The sequence below is a fragment of the Leucoraja erinacea genome, chromosome 2 (assembly GCF_028641065.1).
Source record: "Leucoraja erinacea ecotype New England chromosome 2, Leri_hhj_1, whole genome shotgun sequence".
NCBI classification, from domain to species: domain Eukaryota; kingdom Metazoa; phylum Chordata; class Chondrichthyes; order Rajiformes; family Rajidae; genus Leucoraja; species Leucoraja erinaceus.
In genome coordinates, this window is record NC_073378.1 from 122,791,604 (window position 1) to 122,817,567 (window position 25,964).

The 25,964-nt window shown below is 46.9% G+C and overlaps 2 protein-coding genes across 3 annotated transcripts in view; one reads left to right on the forward strand and one right to left on the reverse strand.

The window, feature by feature from the left end:
* shrprbck1r (sharpin and rbck1 related) overlaps positions 1–9,995 on the reverse strand; it is a 34,168-nt gene extending 24,173 nt beyond the window's left edge. Inside the window, exons 1-5 of the mRNA XM_055664898.1 lie at positions 9,766–9,995; positions 8,268–8,442; positions 7,266–7,400; positions 5,448–5,589; positions 755–845 (exon numbers count right to left, since the gene is read on the reverse strand). Coding sequence (XP_055520873.1) covers positions 755–845; positions 5,448–5,589; positions 7,266–7,400; positions 8,268–8,442; positions 9,766–9,963 — 741 coding nt within the window. The 5' untranslated portion in view covers positions 9,964–9,995. The remainder of the gene's footprint in view (positions 1–754; positions 846–5,447; positions 5,590–7,265; positions 7,401–8,267; positions 8,443–9,765) is intronic.
* Positions 9,996–11,882: 1,887 nt separating this feature from the next.
* LOC129715068 (repressor of RNA polymerase III transcription MAF1 homolog) overlaps positions 11,883–25,964 on the forward strand; it is a 36,732-nt gene continuing 22,650 nt past the window's right edge. Inside the window, exons 1-2 of one of the 2 annotated variants that reach the window (XM_055664912.1) lie at positions 11,883–12,121; positions 19,499–19,640. In XM_055664912.1, coding sequence (XP_055520887.1) covers positions 19,558–19,640 — 83 coding nt within the window. In that variant the 5' untranslated portion in view covers positions 11,883–12,121; positions 19,499–19,557. The remainder of the gene's footprint in view (positions 12,122–19,498; positions 19,641–25,964) is intronic. The other variant, XM_055664921.1, reaches the window with a different exon arrangement.

Consider the following 25,964-nt stretch of genomic DNA (forward strand, 5'->3'; position numbering starts at 1 on the left):
CTGTGACCGCATGGGCCTCCTCCGGGTACCCCAGTTTCCTCCCACATCCCAAAGGCGTGCGGGTTTGTAGGTTAATTGGTCTCTGTAAATTGCCCCTAGTGTGTAGGGAGTGGATGAGAAAGTGGGATAACAGAATTAGTGCGAATGGGTGATCGATGATCGGCATTTTAGTTTTCGTCTAGTTTAGAGATACAGCATTAAAACAGGCAGATACAATTACATCTTTTAAAAGTTATTTGGTTAGGTGTGTGCACAAGAAAGGTTCAGAGGGATTATGGGCTTGTATGGGACAAACTTGGTCAGCATGGACAAAGTGGGACGAAGGGCCTGTTTCTGTGACATTGAGGACGGGAGGAAAGAGATACCAATACTGTAGCCATGAGGGTCCACACCTCCAGCTTGGGGCGACACGGTGGCACAGCGGTAGAGTTGCTGCCTAATGGCGCCAGGTTTGATCCTCGTTCTCCCCGTGACCTGCGTGAGTTTTCACCGGATGCTCCCATTTCCTCCCACACCAAAGAAGTAGTTTTGCAGGTAAACCAGCTTTTGTAAATTGTAAATTGTCTCTCGTGTATTGGATAGAACTAGTGTACAGAATATCGATGGCTGCCATGGACTCGGTGGGCCGAAGGGCCTGCTTCCACGCTGTATCTCTAAAGTCTAAAAGCTGCATTCCCATTGGGATAGGCTGTGCTCCCGGCGCTCTACCACTGTGACGAAGAACATCACAATCACGTCTCCAGCATTGCCTTACCTGTTGCTTTAGTGTGTAGATTGTGGCGTAGGGGAAGACCTTCAGGACGATGGTGGCAGAAGAGGAGGCGTCCTCCACTCCGACTCTCAGGCTGGGGGGACAGAAAGAAGCCACAGGGCTTGAGACCTTCACACACCCTCCTGACCCAAGCGCAATCCACTTCCCACACTCCACAGAGCCTCACGTACTTCCTGGAGACACAGAGAACTGTAGATGCTCAAATCCGGAGCAAAACACCAAGCGCTGGAGGAATTCAGGTCAGGCAGAATCTGGGGAGTGAATGGACAGACAACACTTCGGGTCTGGGGCTCCGAAAGAGCTCAAGCTTGAAAGGCATTCCTCCACCAGGTGGCACTTCGATGGCAGCCTCGCTTACAGTTTGTCTGTCCTTTTCGGGTTTTTTAAAATTATTTTTAGTGTGTTTAAAAAGTTTGTGTTAATGTGGTCTGGTTTGTTTTATGTGGGGGGTGGGCGGGAGTGTCGGGGAAACCTTTTTTTCCCCCACTCTCTTACCTTGCCGGAGATGCGGTTGTTTTCCGGATCGTATTTCCGGTTGCTCTGCGGCCTAACATCGTGGAGGTGGCCTTGCTCGGGACTGAATTTGAGTCCCACCGCGGGGTGTGGACTGACCATTGGAGCCGATTCCTTGCCTGGGATCGACCCTCCAAACGCAGCCTGCGGGTTTTAACATCAAGGAGCTCGCAGTCTCGGGTTGAGACCATCGTAGGGAAGCTCCAAAAGCCGCATGACGTTCGACTAGCCCTGACCCAGGGTCAGATCGCCCGGTGCGGGGGAGCTGAGATTCCCCCCGATGCAGGAGCTTGATCGCCCCAACGAGGCGGCCCGCTGCTGGCTACAGGAGTAAGATCGTCCCGTCAACGGAAGGTTAGAGGCCCCCGACCGCTGAAGGCCAAAGAAGGGAGAGATTGAATGTTTATTCACCTTCTATCAGTGAGCAATGTGGAGGAGTCACTGTTGTGGACGTTTATGTAAAAATGTATTTTGTGTGTTCTGTTGCTTTTTATTTGTATGACAGTATGGAAAATGAAATTCCTCGTATGTTGCAAAACATACTTGGCTATTAGATTATGGTTATGATTATGAAAGTATGATTATGAGAAGATTTATGAGGATGTTGCCAGGGCTAGAGGGTGTGAGCTATAGGGAGAGGTTGAGTAGGCTGGGCGTCTATTCCTTGGAGCACAGGAGGATGAGGGGTGATTGATAGAGGTGTATAAAATCATGAGAGGAATAAATTGGGTAGATGCACAGAGTCTCTTGCCCAGAGTAGGAGATTCGAGGACCAGAGGACATAGGTTCAAGGTGAAGGGGAAAAGATTTAATAGGAATCCGAGGAGTAACTTTTTCACACAAAGGGTGATGGGTGTATGGAACAAGCTGCCAGAGGAGGTAGTTGAGGCTGGGACTATCCTAATGTTTAAGAAACAATTAGACAGGTACATGGACAGGACACGTTTGGAGGGATTTGGACCAAACGCTGGCAGGTGGGACTAGTGTAGTTGGGACATGTTGGCCAGTGTGGGCCTGTTTCCACACTGTATCGTTCTATTGCCTATCCATTCCCTCCACAGATGATGCCTGGACTGCTGAGTTCCTCCAGCACTTTGTGTTTTGTTCACGAGCTTCATGATAGTTTCTTGAGCAAAGGTCACATGATGATGTGGTGCAGGAACCATTCATCCCATCGTACCATGCCGGCTCTTTGAGAGGGGATTATCCACACAATTGGTGTAAAATGTCATCCTACTTAAATATATATCCAAACTCCATTGAAGGGATGGAAGCTACAGACCAAGTGCTGGTAAATGGGATTAGTGTAGATACATACTTGATGGTCAGCATCGACAGGGTGGGCCAAAGGGCCAGTTTCAATGCTGCAACTGTATAACTATGAGAAACAACATCTTAAAAAACTTGCAGGAAGGAACTGGAGATGCTGGTTTACACCTTAATCACAAAATGCTGGAGTAACCCAGCGGGACAGGCAGAATCTCTGGATAGAAGGAATGGGTGGCCCTTCCTCAGACTGAGAGTTAGGGGAGATGAAGATACTGAGATAAGGAAGGGTAAGGTGATCAGTTAGTTAGGAGAAGGTGACAACAAAGCAAACAGATAAAATATAATCAGGGTGACTCTCAGACTGGTCAGAGGACTGGGAAGGGGGAGGGATGGAGAGAGAGGGAAAGCAGGGGTTACTTGAAGTTACAAAAGACAATATTCATGCTGCTAGGGTATAAGCTGCCCAAATGAAATATGAGGTGTTGTACCTCCAATTTGCGCTGGGCCTCACTCTGACAATGGAGGAGACCCAGGAGAGAAAGGTCAGTGTAGGAATGAGAGGGGAGTTAAAGTGTTTAGCAACTGGGAGATCAGGTAGGTTTAGGCAGACTGAGCGGAGGTGTTCAGCGAAAAGATTGTCGAGTCTGCGCTTGGTCTCACATATATATAGGAGTCCACATCTGGAATGGAGGATACAGTAGATGAGGTTGGAGGAGGTGAACCTCTGCCTCACCTAAAAAGACCGTGAGGGTCCTTGGACAGAATCGAGGGAGGAGGCAAAGGGACAGGTGTTGCATCCCTTGCAGTTGCAGGTGAAAGTACCTGGGGAAGGGGTGGTATGACCCGAAACGTCACCATTTCTTCTCTCCAGAGATGCTGCCTGACCCGTTGAGTTACTCCAGCCTTTTATATCAATCCAGATACCGCCTGTCCCGCTATCTTAAAAAACCTGATGTAGAAATATATTCTTAATTTAACCCCAGTTTAAATTTGTTGGTAAAAGCTGTGATTACCAGTTTGAAGACCATCTTCCCAGTAACTAGTGCCCTTCATAATGTTTGGGACAAAGACCCATCATTTATTTGGAGAAACTCAGCGGGTGCAGCAGCATCTATGGAGCGAAGGAAAAAGGCTCCAAGAAGGGTTTCGGCCCGAAACGTTACCCCTTCGCTCCATAGATGCTGCTGCACCCGCTGAGTTTCTCCAGCTTTATTGTGTACCTTCGATTTTCCAGCATCTGCAGTTCCTTCGTAAACCCATTATTTATTTATTTGCCTCTATACTCCACACTTTGAGATTTGTAATAGAAAAAAAAAAAATCACATGTGGTTAAAGTGCACTTTGTTAGATTTTAATAAAGGCCATTTTTATACATTTGGTTTCACCATGTAGCAATTACAGCTGCGTTTATACATAGTCCCCCATTTCAGGGCACCATAATGTTTGGGACACAGCAATGTCATGTGAATGAAAGTAGTCATGTTATTATTTTGTTGCATATCCTTTGCATGCTATGACTGCTTGAAGTCTGCGATGGCCTTTATTAAAATCTGACAAAGTGCACTTTAACCACATGTGATTTTTTTCTATTAAAAATCTCAAATTGTGAAGTACAGAGGCAAATAAATAAATGATGGGTCTTTGTCCCAATCATTGCAGAGGGCACTGTATCACGCTCTTGAACACTGCACAACACTAACCTCAGCAACTGTGATCCTCTATGGACTGCGTCTTTGGCTGCACTACAGACTTCACTTTTTCACCATTATTGTTATCTGGCATTAGTAATTTAAGATTGATTACAGTATATGTATCTTGTGTTGTGATGTTAATGGGGTCCGTGAAGCTGCAGCAAGTAAGAATGACATTGTTCCATTGCCGAGGCACATCGCTCTTGACTCCTGAATTACTCCAAAATATGATTATTTTTAAAAAAACATTAAACTTGCCCTGCTTGGAAAATTGCTGAGCTGCTGTGGAAACATGGAACGGCAGTTGCTGGAATCCCGAGTAGAACAGGAAGTGCTGCAGGAACTCAGCAGGTCAGACAGCACCTGTGGAGGGAAATGGACAGATGATGCTTTTGGGTTGGGTTCCTTCTTCAGACTCAAGACAACTCTGTTCTGAAGAAGGGTCCCGACCCGAATTGTCGTCCGTCCATTCCCCCCCTCCCCCCAGATGCTGCCTGACCTGCTGAGTTCCCAACATTTTTAAGTTTTGTTATTGAAATCTACTTGGTTGGTCGGTGTTGAACATCCTCATTTCACTCCTGGCATTGGGAAGAAGGTTTAGGTGTCTGAACACCATCACTTCCAGGCTCAGGAACAGCTTCTTACCAACAAACATCAGACTATTGAACATTACAACCACCAACTAAATGTCAAACTACAAACGGTCTTGGTTGCACTAGAGACTGGGCATTTTTGCACTAATACCGTTTTTAAAAATTTATTGAACGTCCTTGTTTATCATGTTTTTAGTTTAGCGATACTGCATGGAATCAGGCCCAACAGCCCAACAAATCCACGCCCATCAATGATCACCCGTTCACGCTAGTTCTACCTTATCCCACTTTCTCATCCACTCCCTACACACTAGGGGCAATTTGCTAGGGGCAAAGGGCCAATTAACCAAAAAAAACTGCACATCCCACGGGGTCATGAGGACGTGCAATTTCCACACAGACAGCACCCGAGGTTAGGATCGAACCCGGGTCGCTGGCGCTGTACCGCTGCGCCAATGTGCCGCCCTTATCTATAAGTACTGTGTTTACAGGCCTGTTATGCTGCTGCAATGTAAGAATTTCTTTCGTTTTGTTTTCAGTACATATGACAATTAAACACTTGATTTAACTCTATTGAACCCGGATGTAGCACTGTGAACCAAGGGTTACCTGATAGGCTGGCTGGGGTAGGAAAGCTCTTTCAGAGAGATGGCCAGGCAGGCTCTCTGCTGGGCAAGAGTCACCGCACACTCCGCTGTCAAGGTGCAATCACCTGCTTCTATTGCCTGTGTCAGCTGCAGAACCAGGTCCTCTAGCGTTGGAAACAAACAGCGCACAAAATCAATAAAATCAGCATCACAGTTCCCAGCTGAAGATAAAAAAACTCACGGGGCAGGGAGCAGCGCAGGTCAAAGAGTGAAGCGTGTGTGTCTTGAGAGGAAACGGTTCCCATTTACACGGTCTAACCCAACATCTACATCTGAGGTAGACTCTGTGGGGTGAAGCAAATGGCCACCCTGTCCATCCTTGTACCATGCTGATGAATATGGACCTTTCGCGATAGCTGCCTGTTGTCGGAAAATTTGAGGATTTTAAGGAAGACGAGTGGGCTATAATATGGTTAACCTTGGAGCTCACACACTTGGCTATGAAAAAATGGCCAAGAATGTAGTCAGAATAGCAAAGCTGTTATATTCTGTTGAAATCTGAAGAAGGGTCTCGACCCGAAACGTCACCCCTTCCTTCAGAGATAATGCCTGTCCCGATGAGTTACTCCAGCTTTTTGTGGCTACATTCTGCTGAAAAGCAGGCTTCCTTATCTATTCGCGGGGGGGGGGGAATAGTCGTTTGCAGGTCTGTCTTGGTGCTTATCTGTTGCAACCTTCAGATTACAGCTGTTCTTTGTCACTGTGTATAACAGGCAAGTCCCCCAGAGTTAACAAATTGACTTTTTTTTTTAAATAAGTAGACCCCATCAATTCTCCTTACAGGAACATTGACACTTATGGTATCGACTTGTTCAATAAGGGAGAGTTTTAAAACAACAGGATACATAAGATTATAATTAACTCTGGGGAAAGACAAAGATGGAAGGTTACAGAGACATTGATTAATGGTTTATTTCAACTCCACAAGTAACCATTGTGTCACAAGGATATACAATTTGTAGTTATTATGGCTTGTTGAAGCAGTTTGGGCTTGCTCACACTGATAAGGCCTTTTAATAAACAGACATTAATAAACCTGAGGCTTTATAAGGCGCTGGTCAGGCCACATTTAGAGCATGGTGAGCAAATTTGGGCCCCATATCTGTGGAAGGATGTGCTGGCTCTGGAAAGGGTCCAGAGAAGGTTTACAAGAATAATGAGTGGGTTAGTATATGATGAGCGTTTGGCAACACTGGGCCTGTGCTCGCTGGAGTTTAGATGGTTGAGGGGGGACCTCATTGAAACTTACAGAATAATGAAAGGCATAGATGGAGTGGATGTCAAGAGGATGTTTCCACTGGTGGGAGAGTCTAGGACCAGAGGTCAAAGCCTCAGAATTAAAGGGCGCTCTTTTAGAAAGGAGATGATGAGGAACTTCTTTAGTCAGAGGGTAGTTAATCTGTGGAACTAATTGCCACTCAGGGCTGTGGAGGCCATCAGTGGATATATCTTTAAGGCAGAGATATGGACAGATTCTTGATTAGAACGTTGTCAAAGGTTATGGGGAGAAAGCAAGAAAATGGGATTAGGAGGCAGAGATCAGCCAGGATTGCATGGCGGAGTGGACTCGATGGGCTGAATGGCCTAATTCTATTCTTGAACTTGTGACCTGTTAGATAGACTCACCACTGATCTACGAGCTGTTTTATTTTGTGTCTGTGACTATTTGAGTAAAGTGAGATATAGAGTACGGTAAAGTACAAAATTCCCTCCTTCACATGGCAGGAGAGAACTGCATGTGTGTCCTGCGACACATATGTCCCGCGATTGGATATCTCACCTGTGTGTGCCAGATCGGTGCCTGGCTTTGGGATGTCCGGACTGGCTCTGTGAGTGTCTACTCCGCTCTCGCAACTCCCCTTGCCCACTGCCGGCGGCGGAGGGCTCTGGCTCTGTGCACCGACCATGCTACTCGCTGCAGGGAAACAAAATCAATCAACACTGAGCAGGCCTGTGGGGGCCGAGGTACCTCGCGGTGGCAGGGCCCGCAGCAGGGGAGCACCACGTTGTCACATTCCACCCCAAAACGCATCCCCCACAAGCCCCCCACCCCCAAAGCTTCATACCGCTGCTCGCTTCCCCTCTCTCTACAACTCACACTCCATCACAGAGACCCGGCTCCCCACCCTCCACCCCATCTACACAGTGGCGGCACGGTGGTGCAGCGGTAGAATTGCTGCCTTACAGCGCCAGTGACCCTAGTTCGATCCTGACTATGGGTAGGCACAAAAAGCTGGGGTAACTCAGTGGGACAGGCAGCATCTCTGGAGAGAAGGAATGAGTGACATTTCAGGTTGGGACCCTTCTTCAGACAACGGGTGCTGTCTGTAAGGAGTTTGTACGTTGTCCCCGTGAATTAGTTTGCACGTTCTCCCTGCGACCATGTGGGTTTTCCACAGGCGCTCTGGTTTCCTCCTACATCGCAAAGACATGCAAGTTTTTTAGGTTAATTGGCTTCTGTAAATTGTCCCCTTGAATGCATTTCGTTGTCTCTGTACTGTACACCGACAATGACAATTAAATTGAATCTGAATCAGACACCGTGAGTTTTCTCTGGGATCTCGTTTTCTCCCACACTCCAAAGACGTACAGGTTTGTAAGCTAATTGGCTTCTGTTAAATTGTAAAGGATAGTGTGTAGGGTAGTGTTATTGTGCGGGGATCACTGGTCGGCACAGACTTGGTGGGTCAAAGGGCCTGTTTCCGCACTGTCTCTAAACTAAACTACACTTCATGCTGCCTCAGGAAAGTAGCCAACACGCTTGCCCGGACGAGCCACCCACCCTTCTCCACCTCTCTCAGCGAGCTGGTGATGATGGTCGACCATCTCTGGGCCTCCTCCTCGTCATCGAAGTGACAGACCAGCTGGTTGGCCGGCTGGTTTCGCATGCTGATCCCATGGCACGTCGCGCTCTTGAATTCATACACAACGTCCTTTAAGTTAAGTTCATACAAGCCCTGCCGACAGATCAGAAAGATGAGGTAGGGCCGGTTAAAAACCGCAGGGTCGAGAAACCCACACCCCAAAGACAAAGATAGACACAAAGTGCTGGAGTAACTCCCCTCATGAGAGGAATACATCGGGTGAATGCATAGAATTAGTTTGCACGTTCTCCCTGTGACCATGTGGGTTTTCCACAGGCGCTCTGGTTTCCTCCTACATCGCAAAGACATGCAAGTTTTTTAGGTTAATTGGCTTCTGTAAATTGTCCACAGTGTGTAGGATAGAACTAGTGTAAGGGTGTTTGCTGGTCGGTGTGGACTCGGTGGGCCAAAGGGCGTTTCCACTCTGTATCTCTAAACTAAACTGACCTGTTTCTCACCTAATTTACCCAGCCCACTGGGGACAACTTCACCTCTCACCTTACAATTACCCTTAGTTAAGTTAGAGACAACAGTTTTGTTCCCATGGTGTTTACCTCAAACTGTATCTGAACTTCCAACATATTCTCTGAAAGAATCGTCACGACCAAAATGAACTAACCTATTCCCAGTTGGGTTCAGTAACAGACTGTTCCCTGACGCATTCCCCCACTTCTTCTTTAATGACACACTCGCCAGTTTGGTTCATCCAGTCAATATGTAGATTAGAATTTCAGTTCCCTTCAAACTTGCCGGCGACATTTCTCCTATGGACAGGTCACAAACTACTCCCACCTGCCACTTCTATCACATGCTGCTATGTTTAGGCTTATTATTGTCACGTGTACGGAGATACCGCTCCCTCACTCCCCCCCCACGGCGCTCCCTCACCCCTCACCCCCCCCCCCCCCGGGCGCTCCCTCACCCCCCTCCCGGGCGCTCCCTCCCCCCTCCCCCGGCGCTCTCCCTCCCCCCCCCCGGGCCCTCCCTCCCCCCCCCCCCCCCCCCCCGGCGCTCCCTCCCCCCCCCCGGGCGCTCCCTCACACCCCCCGCTCCCTCCCCCTCCCCCCCCCCCCCCCCCCTCCCCCCCCCCCCCCCCCCCCCCCCCCCTCCCCCCCCCCCCCCCCCCTCCCCCCCCCCACCCCGCCCCTCCCCCCCCCCCCCCCCCCCCCCCCCCCCCTCGCCCCCCCCACTCCCCCCCCCCTCCCCCCTCCCCCACCCCCCGCCCCACCCCCAGGGCGCTCCCTCACCCCCGGGGGGCCCTCCCTCCCCCCCCCCCCTCCGGCCCCCCCCCCCCCCCGGGCCCCCTCACCCCCACCCCCCGGCCTCCCCCCGGGCGCTCCCTCACCCCCCCCCCCCCCCCACCCCCTCCCTCACCCCCCGGGCGCTCCCTCACCCCCCGGGCCCTCCCTCACTCACCAGGCTGTTGCTGCCGCCGCCGCGTCGCCAGCCCAGCCGGAAGTCCCCGGGCCGCTCCATGCTGAGCTGCAGCCGCAGGGCCGAGCGGCGGCCGCCTCCCTCCCACACCTGGCACGACATCAGCACGGTACCCAGCCCCAGCCCCGGGCGCTCGGCCGCCGGCCCGGCCCGCAACCCCCGCGCCTCGCCCGACGCCATCGCCGGATCTTCCCGCCGTGACGCCGCTCCGCTGCCGTCTGTGCGCTGCCTTCAGCTGCTCGGGCGGCAACAGGAGGTCCGGGCAGGACGTCCTCCCGCACCAACTTCCCCAGCGCAGACAAATGCACATCTCGGTCCGAAACACTGAGCCAATGTATTGTCTGAAGAAGGGTTTCGGCCCGAAACGTTGCCTATTTCCTTCGCTCCATAGATGCTGCCGCACCCGCTGAGTTTTTCCAGTACTATTGTGTACCTTGGAACCAATGTATTTGTTCTGTTCATGTTAACTTGGTTTCTCTTTCCATGTGCTCACCTGCTGTGTAATTCCAGCACTTTAGTGTCATGGAGCTCTAGGATCAGTGCATGCCTGGAACAGGCATTGTTCAACATACCCTACAAAGAGGCAGGCATACATGGGGCCCATGCGGGTGCTCATCGCAAAGCCCAACATGGATTAAGGGTAGAAAAACATGTTTTAACCTCAACTTGACTTTAGTGTTGAAGATAGACAGAGAATGCTGGAGTAACTCAGTGGGACAGGCTGCATCTCTGGAGAGACGGAATGGGTGACGTTTTGGGTCGAGACCCTTCTTCAGACTTTAGTGTTCTGACTAGTTTTTTATTTATGCTACACTTTGCACCATTATGTGTATGATTGAATTGCAGATGCTGGTTTACACCAAAGATAGACACAAAATGCTGGAGTAACTCCACGGAACAGCATTCCTCTCTCCAGAGATGTTGCCTGTCCTGCTGAGTTGCTCCATTTGGGCCTTTCTGTTGTTGTGTATTTGCCTTTGTATTTATCGTTGCATCTATAATTGATGGCTGCCTCGCCAACAGTCTGTCTATCCTTTCCTTCTTTGTTTCTGTTTTGTATGTGTTAAATGTATGTTTTTTAGTGTTCTTTAGCTTGTTTTATGTGGGGTGGTGGGGGGGAGTTTGGGGGAAACTTTTTAGAATCTCTTACCTCGACGGAGATGCAATTTGTTCTGCATCGAATCTCCATCCACACTGCGGCCTAACTTTGTGGAGTTGGCGGCCTTTGCTGGAGATCGACCGGGAGCTCCGGCCTGCAGACTTGCCATCATGCAGTTCGCGATCCCTGTCGGGGGTCGTCTTTGGGGCTCCAACCGTGGGATCCTGCGGGACTTTGCCAGAGACCGACATCAGGGACTCAAAGCCGCAGGAGTTTCGATCGCCCCAACGCAGGGCTTCGACCGCCGGCTGCGGGATCTTCAACCGCCCCAACTGCGGATGGTTCGACTGACCCGTCCGCGGGAGAATAAAGAGGAAGAAGATTGGACCCTATTGCCTTCCATCACAGTGAGGAACGTGGGGAATCCGCTGTGGTGGATGTTCATGTTATGTAGTTGTGTGACTTGTTGCTTTTTTTTCGTATGGCTGTATAGTAATTCGCACATCACTGTACCTTAATTGGAACATTTGACAATAAACTGACCTTGAAACCCTTGAATTTGCCATGTATACAGTGGACTGTCATTTGCATCTGCAGTTCCTGGTTTCTAATAATAGTAATCAGCTTCATGCGAACCACAAAACTCTTTGGAGAAATATTATTACTCTGGAGAGAATAAGGTCAAAGTGCAAGATGCTAGTGTTAACAACAAGGAAGCAAGGGGCAGGTTGAGTGACCAACCGCTGCTCTGTGATTTACATATGAGGGCGGGACTAGGCTACGATTGGTGGTTCTAGTGTCAATCTTCGCGAACGTCACGGCCCCTGCCTGATTGGCAGGTGCGTCAGCCAATCAGCGTTGGGCATTGTGCGTTTAACGACCGATCGACGGCAGCTCTGTCAAATGAAGAGATGGTGTGGGGGCGGGTCTTCATGGGAACGACCAATCAGTGCGGTGGGCGGGTGCTTTGTGTTCAAGAGGCGGCGGCGGTTGGGCGCGCGGGAGGGGCGGGCGACAGCTTCATGGCCTTGAGCTATCGGCGGGCAGGATATCGGTTAAAGGGGCGAGCGGCAGCGGCAGCGGCGCTAGTGTCAGTGTGTGAGGGACGGCGAGCGGTGATGGTTACCCCGGACGCCCAGCGACTCCGCCCGAACCCGACGCCTTCTCGCAGCCCCAGAGCGGCGGCCGTGACCGCGACGCCCGGCACCGGGGCCTCGACGAGACCCGTTTGGGCCTGAGGTGAGCGGGGTCCGATCTGCGGGGAGGGAGGAGGCGCCTCGCCTCGCCTGGGGTGGGCCCGGGTTGGGGAAGAGGAGCCGCCGGGGAGGGAGGGGGGCCTCGCCTGGGGTGGGCCTGGGGGGTGGGGGGGGGGGAGAGGAGCCGCCGGGTAGGGAGGGGGCGCCTCGCCTGGGGTGGGCCCGGGTTGGGGTTGGGGGGGGTGGGGGTACGGAGGAAGGGAGCCTGGCCGCAGCTGTGCCGCTGATGTCTAATGCCTGAGACTCTACTGTGAACGTTGTTTTGGTTGAACACTGACTGGACTGCCTTTTGCTTTGTTATGGTCTGGTTACCAAATTGTAGCGATAAAATAATGTAATGCAATGTTGTATGTTTAATTACGTATGCAATGAGCCAAAGTTGCAAATATTCATCAATGTAATATTGCATTTGGTGTGATATTGCATATTTATTTCGTTCATGGAGTCATACAATACAGCACGATAACGGGCCTTTCTGCCCTAGTGTAGAGGATCGGGCAGCACTTCTGGAGATCATAGATAGGTGTTGTTTGGGATCGGGGCCCTTTCTCCGACTGATGATAGGGGCATGGATCTCCCAGTTTTCTTTAGCGCCCCCCCCCCCCCCCCCCCCCCTCTCCTGAATAATCAGTCTAAAGATGCTTAAGAAGGAACTGCAGATGCTGGTTTAAGCCGAAGATAGACATAAAATGCTGGAGAGAAGGAATGGGTGACGTTTCGGGTTGAGACCCTTCTTCAGATGGCTGCCTGACCTGCTGAAGGTAGACAAAGAAGCTGGAGAAACTCAGCGGGTGAGGCAGCATCTATGGAACGAAGGAATAAGTGACGTTTCGGTCGAGACTGACCTGCTGAGGTGCTCCAGCACTTTTTGATCTGCCCATGCAGACCAAAATGCCCCATCTACACTAGTCCCCCCCTGCCCATGTTTGACCTATGTTCCTTTAAACCTTTCCTATTCTTGTACTTGTCCAAATACCCTTTTAAATGTTATAGTACCTACAACTACCACCTCTGGCAGATTGTATCACGCACCCACCACCATCTGTGAAAAAGTAGCCCCATTAAAACTTGCTGACATGCCTGTAAAACGGCAACAGATATGAATTTCATGGTTTGAGTCCTGGTGCATATGATAATTAAGCGCTTGCTGTAATGGGGTCTGTAATACTGCTGGCAGGAATCGCTTAGATGTATTATTGTTGCATGTACTTTGGTACAGTGACAAGCTTTGTTTTGTGTACTATTGCTCAGATTTACTGTATATACAATCAGTTCAAACTTGAGTAGATAGATCAAAGGGGAGAGTGTAGATTATAATTGTGGTTGGAGAATTACTGATGTCCTTTTCCTCCTCTTTCATTTCCCATCTAAGAGTCCCTCAATTTCTCCTTTATCCCCATCTTTCCCTTAATTCCATTGCCTATATCCCTCATTCTGCCTTTGCATATCACTCCTCCTCTTTCCTTATCTGACACGCCTTTGTCACTTACTCCACCTATCTGCCAATTACACCCCTTGCCTGTATCCACCTATCACTACTCTCCGCACATGTTGTTGAGTTCCTCCAACATCAAATCTTTTTGTTTGGTCAAGATTCCAGCTTCTGCTGTTCCTGTACCTACACCGATTAATTTGAGGGTCTCACCCACACCTTTCTTTTCCCCACTGCTTTATCCGAAGAAGGGTTCTTACCTGAAATGCCATCCATCCACAGATGTTGCCTGACATACTGGGTACCTTCAATGCTTTTGCTAGTCTTCAGGATCCTCCTCAAGCAGTGTTGTTGGAATGCATCCAAATTATTTTTTATCATCATATTGATGTGAAGCTTGGGTAAATAGGGTTGGGCAAATTGGAATTGGAGTAATAACACTGGGGGAAAAAAATATAATAGTAATATAAAATCATAGAAAGCACTTTATCAGACTACGGATGCATCAAAGAAGACAGCTTTCAGGTTGCATCACAGCTTAATCTGGAAACAGCCTGTGAGAAATTGTAGATGTAGCCCAGTCCATTACACGGCCCAGACTCCCACTTCATGCCTCAGAAGAGCAGCCAACATAATCAAAGACTTTCGTATTTGCTTCCATCACTGTGGTATGAATATTAATTTCAAGTAACTCTTGCATTCCCTCGCTCTCGCTCTGTCCTACCCACCCTAGTCGTCCTTCTAGTTTCACTTTTGTCCTGATGAGTTTCACTGTTTGTATCTACTTGTTATCACCTTTCCACAGCCAACAATGGATCATAATCATCTTTGCTGGCTGTAATTTGCTCTTTCATACTTTTCATTAATTTGTTCTTTCTACCTTTTCATACCTCTTGCTTCCCTCTCCCTTGACTCTTGGTCTGAGGAAGGGTTTCAATCCAAAGCATCCACCTATTCTTTTTCTCCAGAGATGCTTCTTACCCTGCTGAGCATTTGTGTCTATAATCAAAGGCTTGTCCCATTCCTCCATCTCCGTGCCTCCCCCGGGACAAAAACTGGATGTCAGATTGAAGGTTGTTGATGCTGTTGCTTTTTAGTACGGAACAGGCTCTTTAGCCTACGATGTCTGTGCTGCACATGATGCCAAATTAAACTAATCCATTGTGTCTGCACATGAGCCACATCCCTCCATTCCCTGCATACCCATGTGCCTGTCTAAAAAAAAATCTCTGAAATGCCATTATCGTATTTGTTTCCGTCACCACCCCAGCTGTGTTCCTGGCATCAACCACTCTGTTTTTATTAAAAAATATGTTTCATAAATCTCCTTTAAACTTTGTCCCTTCACCTTAAAGCAATGCTCTCTAGTTTTTCACGTTTCCACCCTGGGGAAAAAGTTCTGACCATCTATGCTATCGAAGCCTCTTATTTTATAAATTTCTATCGGGTCACCTGGGACAACAGTCCAAGTCTGTTCAATCTCTCCTTCATTCTAATCCAGATAGGGTTCTGGTATCTCATCTCCAATGCCTCCACATCCTTCCTGTATCGGGGCAAGCAGAACTACATGCAATACTCTAAATGTAGCCTAACCAACAATTTATAACGCTGCAATACGACTTCCTGATTCTTCTACAGGTTCTTCTGGTCTAGTTGGGTAGCTGAGAAACCTGTTATTAAAAATAATTGTCAATAGTGTAAATGGCTAGCAATAAGTTATTTTCTCCAGTTTTTGAAGGTTTTTGTTAGTGCAAGAATAATTACGGCTGCATGTTACATTGTTTAAGTATCATTTCACAAGTGTCAATCGAAGTGATCACTGGTGCGTTTCTGTGGCCACCCACGGTTTAATTAGCAGCCGAGTTCTTTACAAGCAATGATCTCTGACACATTGGTGGTTGATTTTTTTTTACCCCGGGCTGTTTTTAAAGACTCCTTTTAATGCATGTCAAGTTCCAATGTAACTTTTAGGTAGGTTGAGAGGATATAAAACAAGCAAGAAAGAACTCTAGTAGGCACATAGGGGCCATGAAATGACATGGGCTTGTGGGATTAAAGAATCACAAGGTTTCTTGTACATTAGAAACAAGGGGGTAAACGGGCAGAAGGTACGACTGCTCAAGGGGAATGAGTGACATTTCGGGTCGAGACCCTTCTGTCTGAAGACGGGTCTCGACCTGAAATGTCACCCATCCCTTCTCTCCAGAGATGCGGCCTGTCCCGCTGAGTTACTCGAGCTTTTTGTCTATCTTCGATTTAAACCAGCATCTGCAGTTCCTCCCCATATGGAGGCAATTTTGTGCTTGGAGCCAGTGGGTGTAGGCTAGGAAACTAATACTTTGCATCTGTGTTCAACAAGGAGGAGGACATGGAGGGCAGTGAGATCAATGTGGGATGTACTAATTTACAAACAACTGTTTGAGACGGTGTTGGGGCTCTTGAAGACATTAAGGTGGATAAATCCCCTGGTCCTGATGGGATTTATTGCAAGGGATTGCAGAGGGCCTTGGACTCTAGGCATCAATGCTGTTGAGTGTCCTGACATTAAATGTATTCCTTTCCCTTTCATTTAATCTCACAAAGTGCGATACATCTCAGTTGCTTGGATGAAACCCTATCTGACAATTCCCAGTCCCTATCCTTAACTGATCTTTATTCTGTTCCGTCTGCAGCTGCCACAAGTTTCCCTTTGTAGATATGACAAACAACAAGTCCCAGCACTGATCTTGGCAGAACTCCACTGGTCACGGACCTCTGACCAGAACCTTTCCACCACTAGCCTGCCCTGTCTTCTATGGATAAGCCAGTTTTCAATCAAACGATCAAGCTACTGTGGTTCTCATGCATCTTAATTTTCTGGATCCACCCACCATGGGGGCCTTATCAAGTGCCTTGTTGAAGACATGCTTGATGTGAATATATAATCTGTTATTTGTACTTGCTTTTAAGTTTAGTAATAACATTATTGACTGAAATAATTGTAAACAATATAAATACCCATGTGTGGACCTTGGTAAGAGTTTGTATGTTTGGCAGGTTCAAGGTAAACTGGGTAATCACAGCAAGGCATTTTGTACACAATACATAGTACAGTGTTGGGCTTCCCTTCCTACTGTCCTTGCTATATGGAGAGATGCAGTTGACTTGTCCTGTACGTTGAAGGGTTAATGTGACAAGGAATTGTGGAAAAATATTCCAGTCAGAGGCATGGTTAATAGCAGTTACACAATTTATGGGCAATATACTGAGGATTTAAAGTCCTTGCAGTCAAGGACAAAATAATAAGATCAATAATAATATGGGTGGAGCAACGTTGATGGGAGCTGAGATTTTCCCCAATGGATTGACTAATTTACCTAACTCGGCCAATCCACTTGTAGTCTGGCCCACAACTTTCAACCTTTCCTATCTATCTGTCCAAGAGTTTTTTTTAAATGTCATAATCGTAATGACCTGTACAACATTCTCTACACGATCATTCCATTTATGCATTGCATTGTTTGGAGGGGAGGGAGGGGGGAGAGTTTCCTCTTGTGGACCGTTTTACATTTTTACATCCCTCACCATAAATCTATGCCTTTAGAGTTAGGTTTCCCTACCTTAGGGCAAAGACTTGCTATGCACCTTGTCTTTGCCCCTCATTTTACTAAGTTGCCCCTCTGCCTTGTATGCTACAGTAGAGGGCAGAAAAGTCCTGATGATCTTATCTCCCCATTTAACTCAAACACTCCAGACCCAGTATCAACCTCATAGTTTTGTTTTTTCTACATCCTTTCCAGTTTAATGACATCCTTCCTGTAGCATAATGACCAGAACTGTATACAATCCTCCAAATGTGCCCTTGACAACATCTTGTACACTGCATCATGGCTTCCCATGTTCTGTCCCATTCTGCGGACTGAGAGAAGATGTGCTTCACGATTTCGCCACCTGTATTGCCACTTTCATCAAACCATGTGCCTGCACACTTAATCTCTCTGCAGCACTGCGTGGCACCCTGCCATTCACAATACGTTCTGCCCTGGTTTGTCTTATCAACATTTCACTCTTCCACCACTGTTAGTGTCCTTAATAAATTTACTAACCATGACACCTAAATGTGAGGAAAAATTAATGTAAATAACATCAGTGAACCAGCACTGATTCCTGTGACACCACTTGTTTATAAGCCTCCAGTCTGTAAAACTATGTGCCACCACCCAGTTTCCTACCTTCAAGCTAACTCTGTATCTAATTTGCTGCTTGCCCCATGTGATCTAACCTTCTATGCCGGTCTACTTTGTCAAATAAAGTGTGAAAACATGCATGTAATCTTCCCGTTGCTATATTTCAGTGCTATCGATAGGGTTGATGTTAATAAGCGAGTCGGTATTACAACTGCGCATGCCCAGGTCATGGGTCATTCAGGATAAACATTCTCGCCAGCTGAACTACCGTGTTTATGGACCTGGGTATTAATTTCAATGAGATTTATAAACACATTTATCCGTCAAATATGCCAGCAGTAGGCCACAGCTTACTGCAGGCTGCACAAACCCACAATTGTATCTATTTAAATTATTGACTCAATACAGCACCAGCCTTAAATGTAAGAATGCCTGGAACGAACCTGTCAATTATCAAATCCCTGACATTAGCCTGTCACAGCCATTCAAATTCAATTTTTTTTTTTTACATGAATTACAAGTTGTGTGGGAAAGCTCTGATTGGATTAGAAAGGCTGGTTATAAAGTTTCGAGGTGGGTTGGCTTAAATAAAGATGCTATCGATTTAACCTCTGGGTGTTGGTTTCAGTCTGTCAGGGCACACAGTTGGGAGCCGGGTCCGGGTGACCAGGTGGTGATAATTAGGAGAATTTGCAGCCAAACTAGGGGCTTTATTCAGGTCGCAGCTCTCCAGCTGACGCGACCTGTTCTGTTGAAGGAGGCACTGCCCACTCGCCACCCGCGAGTGGGCAAACGCAGAGCCAACCCGTAATATGAGTGGGGGCATTTTCTCAGTCACACTTTGTCGACAGTTGGGGTGGGGGATCTGGGAAAGAGAGAGAGAGCTAGCAATGGTGCACAGACAGAAGTTTAATAATGACCCATTAAAATCCGCCCTTCGATAACTCAGCAACCTGGGCTGCTCTGATCCGACAGCCCTCTTACTAGCTCACTGCGTGTCCGATCCTAACGCAGAACCTCCATAAAATCTTTGGGCTTCGGGTAACACCTGCACAAAGAGCCTCTGCTAACATGGGCTGGTGAACTGTGCTGGTCAACGTGCACTGGGCGAGATGACTGGGGGGAAAAGCACCGCAACCACTGTATACTTGGAACAGCACAGACCCTCTACTCTATCTATCCAATACTAAAGGGCAGGCATTTCGCAGTTAAATGTCTTGTATCGCATTGGTGGCTCCTTCACAGGGCCAACACTGTGCTCAGTTTTCCTCGGAGATTAATCTTTGCCTTAACGGTACATTCACACCGCCTGGAGGTAAAGCATCAGCCCACATCACACTGATACAGTCGCTGCCTGCTTCAGATTAAATTTATTTTTACACATAAATTATGAATAAAATAAGAAAATGTTTCAAACACAAGTAATATTTTAATATTCCAGTAGCAAATACATTAAGGATTAAATGAAAATAATAAATTATTTAACTCTTTGAATATCGATTTAATGAACTAGAACTGTCACTGTAAGTAGTGTGTGAACAGCAGAACAAGAAAGGAAGCTATTGAGTTGACAGAATTTAGATCCTTGGTAGAATAATTAACAATTTATACACAGTTTATACGGCGCTGCATTCGCTTTTAAAAAAATAAAAATAAAAAATCTCGGATGACCTTTGACAAATTCCATGATTCCTTGCACTTATCGAGATACCAAACTCGCTTATTTTGATGCTAAATTTACTATATTTCCTCCATTTCACAGCATCCAATCTAGAGTCCTGCTTCAGTGACCCATAGCTGCAGTAAGTCGAGTCTTCCACAATGAAGCTGTTGGAAAATACTAGTTTTGAGGCTATCAACTCTCAGCTTGCCATAGAAACCGGTGAATCTCGCATAATAGGCCGGTGAGTAATACCAATCGCTTTCTGATTGTCTGCTTGCAATCAATTGAGATGCGTTAAAATCACGTAAGTGGTTTGGTTTAAATTGGGGAAGGTGGAGGGGTTGTAATTAGGGGCAGAGCATTATGTAATGTTAAAACCCACAGGAAATGTGCTGGTAGAGATGCTGCCTCACTGCATTGGACCTGGGTTTTATTCTGACCATGGGTGCTGTCTGTAGAGTTTGCACATTCTCCCTGTGACGTGGTCAGGCCAAGAACCATGCACCTTCAAACTGGGACTCAAAACAGTGCCAGCATTGGCCACAGTATACTGTCTCAGTGTACTGCTGCTATACACCTGTCCCTTGAGATGTTTATCCAAGATGTATCCAAGTGCTTATGTACAGTGATGCTTGTACTGAACTGTATACAAATGAATTTTGCTGTACCTTAGTCCGTGTGACAAATAAAGTACCATTGGCCATGTGGGTTTCCTCTGGGGGCTCTGGTCTCCTTCCATATTCCAAAGTTGTGTTGCTTTGTTAGTTAATTGGTTGTTAATAAAATATCACCAAATGTGTAGGGAGTGGATGTGAAAGTGGGATGACATAGAACTAGTGTGAACAGGTGATCAATGGTCGGTGTGGAATTGGTCGGCTGAAAGGCCTGTTTCCCTGTTGTATCTCTACTCGAAAAGCTAAAATGATGGCAGAAGTAACTGCAGTAATATGTAATAACGTTGACGTTTAGCACTGTTCCTTGGCTTGTTAAGTTCATGAGCAATGGTGAGTTGACTAATTTAATGTCATTAATCACTTAGTCGTCTTGGAATTGAAATAGTTTCTGGAACTACGAGGGAGATGTTGGTCAATGTAACCACATCCACCATCACTGGCTCTCTTATCTACTCTCCTAGTTACAATGTTGAACTTTAAAACATGGATTCCTTTTTATAATTCCATGTTGACTCCATCCAGTCCATTATATATCTCCAAGTATCTTGGTACACTTGCTGAGTAGATTCTGACAACTTCCCCGCTGATATTGGGCTCTCTGGCCAATGGTTGAATTTAGTTCCCTTCCCCTCTGTTAAAGGGGTTTCGTTTACATGTGGTATTCTGGTTAAATTTCCAATGACCATATTAGTGCTTCGCTGGGGCAACTTGCTCCATCCAAAGAACAAAGTTGGCAATAGAAAATGATTCTGGCATTGAATTAGCACCCCGTCTTGAATTTGCCTTGTCAGTAACCGTCAAACAAGTCATTTCCTGGTGTGGGTGAAGACATTCAGGGTTGGGGGGGGGGGGGGGGGGGGGGGACAGCAGTGAACATATGTTAAGAGTCGGGCAGTATTTTGCTTTCTTCGTACTTGTGCAGCATCTCCACTGACTATTGTGGTTTGAGTATGACTTGTGACGCCGAGTGAAGTAATACTGAGCAAAACTCGTTACAGAAGCAGGGATGTGGTATGGTTCTTTGTGTTGATCTTTCAGGAAATGAATCTGAAAGGGGAAATAAAACCAAGCTGTAAATACAAGCAGTCATTTGCTGTGAAACTGAAATTGCCTTGCTAAAGTCCCACCCAAGACGTAAACTATTTTATTCGCATTAATTAATCTTAGTCGGACAACAACGGAATGGGTAATTTGTGTCAACTTGTCCATGCTGACCAAGATGCTCCATCTAAGATAGTCCCATGTAATCATGTTTAGCCCATATCCCTCCAAGCCTTCCTATCCATGGGGCAGTTTAAATTATTTTGTACCTGACTCTACCTCCTGGTTTCTTGTTCCATATACCCTCTGGGGAAAAACTTGCCCCTTTGGTTCCTATTAAATCTCCCCCTCACCCCTATGTTGTCTTGTTCTTGATTCATGCACCCTGGGTAAAAGGTGCATTCCATGGCTAAGTGAAATAGGAATCGATGTGAAAGGTGAGGAGTAATGGATTTAAAGTACTATCCATGAATGCATGAAGTATAAGAAATAAAGTAGATGAGCTTGAGGCTCAGTTAGAAATTGGCAAGTATGATGTGGGAATTACAGACATGGCTGCAAGAGGTCCAGGGCTGGGAACTGAATATTCAGGGGTATATGTCTTATCGAAAAGACCCAGGTGGGCTGAGGGGGTGGGATAGCTCTGTTGGTAAGGAATAAAATTGTCCCTTGGGAGGGGTGACATAGAAGAAGGAGATGTAGAGTCGGCATGGATAGAACTGAGGAATTGTAAGGGTAAAAATACCCTAATGGGAGTTATCTACAGGCCCCCAAACAGTAGCTTGGATATAGGGTGCAAGTTGAATCGAGAGTTAAAATTGGCCTGTCACAAAGATAATGCTGCAGCTGTTATGAGAGATTTCAACATGTAGGTAGACTTGGAAAATCAGGTTGGTGCTGGACCACAAGAAAGGGAGTTTATGGAGTGCATTGGTGAGCATTTTCCAATATTCTATAGATTCAGGATCAGTTTTGAGGATGTAACTAGGAAAATGGACAAGGAAAGCCAATGGATGTAGTGTACCTGGAATTTCAGAAAGCCTTTGATAAGGTCCCACATAGGAGATTAGTGGGCAAAATTAAAGCACATGGTATTGGGGGTAGAGTGCTGACTTGGATAGAAAATTGGAACAAAGAGGAAATAAACAGGAAACTGAGTCGGGATTAACGGGTCCCTTTCAGAATAGCAGGCAGTGACTAGGGGGTACCACAAGGCTCGGTGCTGGGACTGCAGCCATATACAAAATATTAATGATTTAGATGAAGGGATTAAAAGTAACATTAGCAAATTTGAAGATGACACCAAGCTGGGTGGCAGTGTAAACTATGAGGATGCAGGGTGACTTGGACAGGTTGGGTGAGTGGGCAGATGCAGTTTAATGTGGATAGATGTAAGGTTATCCACTTTGGTGGCAAAAACAGGAAGGTAGATTATTATCTGAATGGCGTCAAGTTGGGAAAAGGGGAAGTGTGACGTGATCTGGGTGTCCTTGTACATCAGTCGCTGAAAGTAAGCATGCAGGTACAGCAGGCAGTCAAGAAAGGTGTTGGCTTTCATAACAAGAGGAGTTGAGTATAGGAGCAAAGAGGTCCTTCTGCAGTTGTACAGAGCCCTAGTGAGACCACACCTGGAGTATTGTGTGCAGTTTTGGTCTCCAAATTTGAGGAAGGACATTCTTGCTATTGACGGAGTGCAGCATAGGTTCACAGGGTTAATTCCCGGGATGCGGGACTGTCATATGTTGAAAGAATAGAGTGACTGAGCTTGTATACACTGGAATTTAGAAGGATGAGAGAGGATCGTATTGAAACGTATAAGATTATTAAGGGATTGGACACTGGAGCCAGGAAACGTGTTCCTGATATTGGGGGAGTCCAGAACCAGGGGCCACATTTTAAGAATAAGGGGTAGGCCTTTTAGAACAGAAATGAGGAAATACATTTTCACCCAGAAAGTTGTGAATATGTGGAATTCTATGCCTCTGAAGGCAGTGGAGGCCAATTCTCTAGATGCTTTCAAGAGAGAGTTAGATAGAGCTCTTAGCAATAGCGGAGTCAAGGAATCTTATAGAGAGAAGGCAGGAACGGGGTATGGATTGTGGATGATCATCCATGATCACAGTGAATGGCGGTGCTGGCTCGAAGGGCTAAATGAACTACTCCTGCACCTACTGTCTGTTGTCACTCTATCCATTCCCCCACATGATTTCATGCACGGCAACCCTCGGCCTCCTACACACTAAGGAATACAGTCCTAGCCTACACAACCTCTCCCTATAGCTCAAACCCTCAAGGCCTGGCAGCTTCATCGTAAATTTTCCCTGCACTCTTTCCTATTTTATCCAAATGCAAATGATGTTCTGCTGATAGGGCTGTTAATTTTTTTTGTACCCTTGAAATTTTGAATAAAAAGTAAGTTTCCTGGTCATTTTATGCTGTTCATGCAGCTGTATGGTAGCAAAATGACCAGACTTGTTAAAGTGATATAAATACATGTGGGTGGTTTCTATTTCAGCTCTTGAAAGGAAATGTGGGTTCTTGCTACTGTTCTCTAAACTCTGCTGTGTGAAGCTACATTATTTAAGAATGTACTCATTTGTATGAGTGATCTTGCTGCCGGCACCGTGTCACTGTTTTACTGGGTGTAATTGTTTAAAACAATTCCAATGACGGCTGGATTCAGAAACAAGCCTGAAATTATTCAGCCCTTGCCTGTGTTGTTGTTGATTTGCATTGTAGCTGTGACTCGCCTGCCTATCTAACTCTTATCCTATAGACAATCTTCTCCGTGGATTGTCACCTTGTCGTGATGGAGAAGCTTGTGTGGCCCTGAGATCCTGAGAGCGATGCCGTCTGGAACTATGCTCCTGTTAGGGTCACCCATGGCGATAAGGTCGAGGGGGGGAGGTCTCTGACAAAGAGCAATCCAACCAAGATTTCCATGAGAGGACAGTCATACTCGTTTTGAGTGGCCGCCGATGATCCCAGAGAAGCCTGAAATAGTCCGTTTTTCAGCATCCAGTCCATCTGAAGAAGGGTTTCAAAGGGCTTGGTTTAACTTCTCCAATCTTGGCAATAACATCTTTGCATTTAAAGGGCCTGTCCCACCAGCATGCAATTACATGTGTCTAGCGCGGCCAAACGTGGTGGCTTGAGGCGTACGGCCTCGCGGGGCCGGTCCCAATTCAAACCGCGGAGGTGTATGGAGTTGTGTGGGGCTGGTCCCGACATCATACTCACCAATCAGCTGAGCAGGAGGCAGGCCGACTGAATTTGGACGTCATCACGCAACGGCACGCCGGGCGGTGACGTCATCGCGCAACACCATGCGCTAGGCTACACCGTCGAGATGCTACATACGATGTCGAGACGCTGCATATGACGTCGAAACGCTGCAAATGGCCTCAATGTGGCTGCGGGCCGGCAGTTGTCGCGCGAGATTTTCGGACAGTGCAAGATTTTTGGAGCCCCGCGCGATGTCGGGAGCAGCCCCGCACAACTCCATATGCCTCCGCCGATCGAAGTGGGACCGGACCCGCGAGGCCGTACGCCTCAAGCGACCACTTTTGCTCACACTAGACGCATGCTGTCGCATGCTGGTTTGTTTATGAACTAGTTTGCATTGACAAGAAGGGTTTTCAAAGCTTGTTTTGCCAAAGGAAACAATGGATAATTGGGGAAGAAACTCGTGGTAAATCTTTGCAAAAGCTGTCATGTTCGACTGAATAGCCTCCTTTGTCCTTTCAAATGGAGAATGATTGTTGTGAATTACTATTCTGACCAGTACCAAGAAAGATTAATACAAGCTACTTCCAGAAAGTGGTTCACACTTGGTCATAGTGAAACTGAAGGCAAATTACGAAAACAAGTAATCTGGTCCATGGTGTCTGCTCTGCCATTCATTAGTCATGACTAATTTTGTTAATACCATGATCAATACAATGTTTTCCTTGTTTCTCTTTAAGTTCAAAATCTATCATGCCAAAAATCTAATTTGAACATAATTTATGTTCAACTACAGTGCAACTTCCTTTTGTATCCATCCCATCTTGTAATAAAGGATGATGCAGTGTTTTCCATCCTAATTGCATTTTATTATTTGTGACTTGTGTACCCAGTTCCGTCTAAATGGCAGCACTGTTTTTCTGTTGTACACCAAAGTGGATGACCATAATTTTCCCTCGTGGTATTCTATCTTGCTCACTCTGCTTGTGCATATCGACAGAAACCTCAAGCTGGCCCATGCTGCGCAACGCTGACTTTAACAACTCTTGCCACCCCACTTAATCATAAGGCTTGTACAGCACAAAAATCGGCCTTTTATCTGAGCTGGGCCCATTTGTCTACTTTGACCATATCACTAAACTTTCTATCAATGAACTTGTCCAAGTGTCTTAAATCATTCCTGCTTCTCTTAGTTCCTGTCAGCTTGTTCCATATATGCATTATTCACCCTATAAATCTTCCACTCTCTCTCATCCATGCCCTCTAGTTTTGGACTCCACTACCCTAGGGAGGAAAAAGATAGACTATGTACCATGATTTTGTACGAATCTTAAAGTCACCCCTCTTGCTCCAGGGACAGAAAGCTAAAGCCTATCTTGTATCTCAGCCCCCAACCAGTAATATCCTTGTGAATCTTTTCTGCACCCTTCCCAGCTTAATGACTTGCATCCTGCAGCTGCGTGATGAGAACTGCACACAATATTCAAGTCTCATGTACTCAATGTCCTGACCATTAAAACCTTTGCATCGTACTCTTGGGTATTTTCCAGCATTTTAGGTGGAATAATGAAGCCAGATTATTATAGTAGATTTTAATGAGGTTTCTCCATCTGGACAGTGCTTCA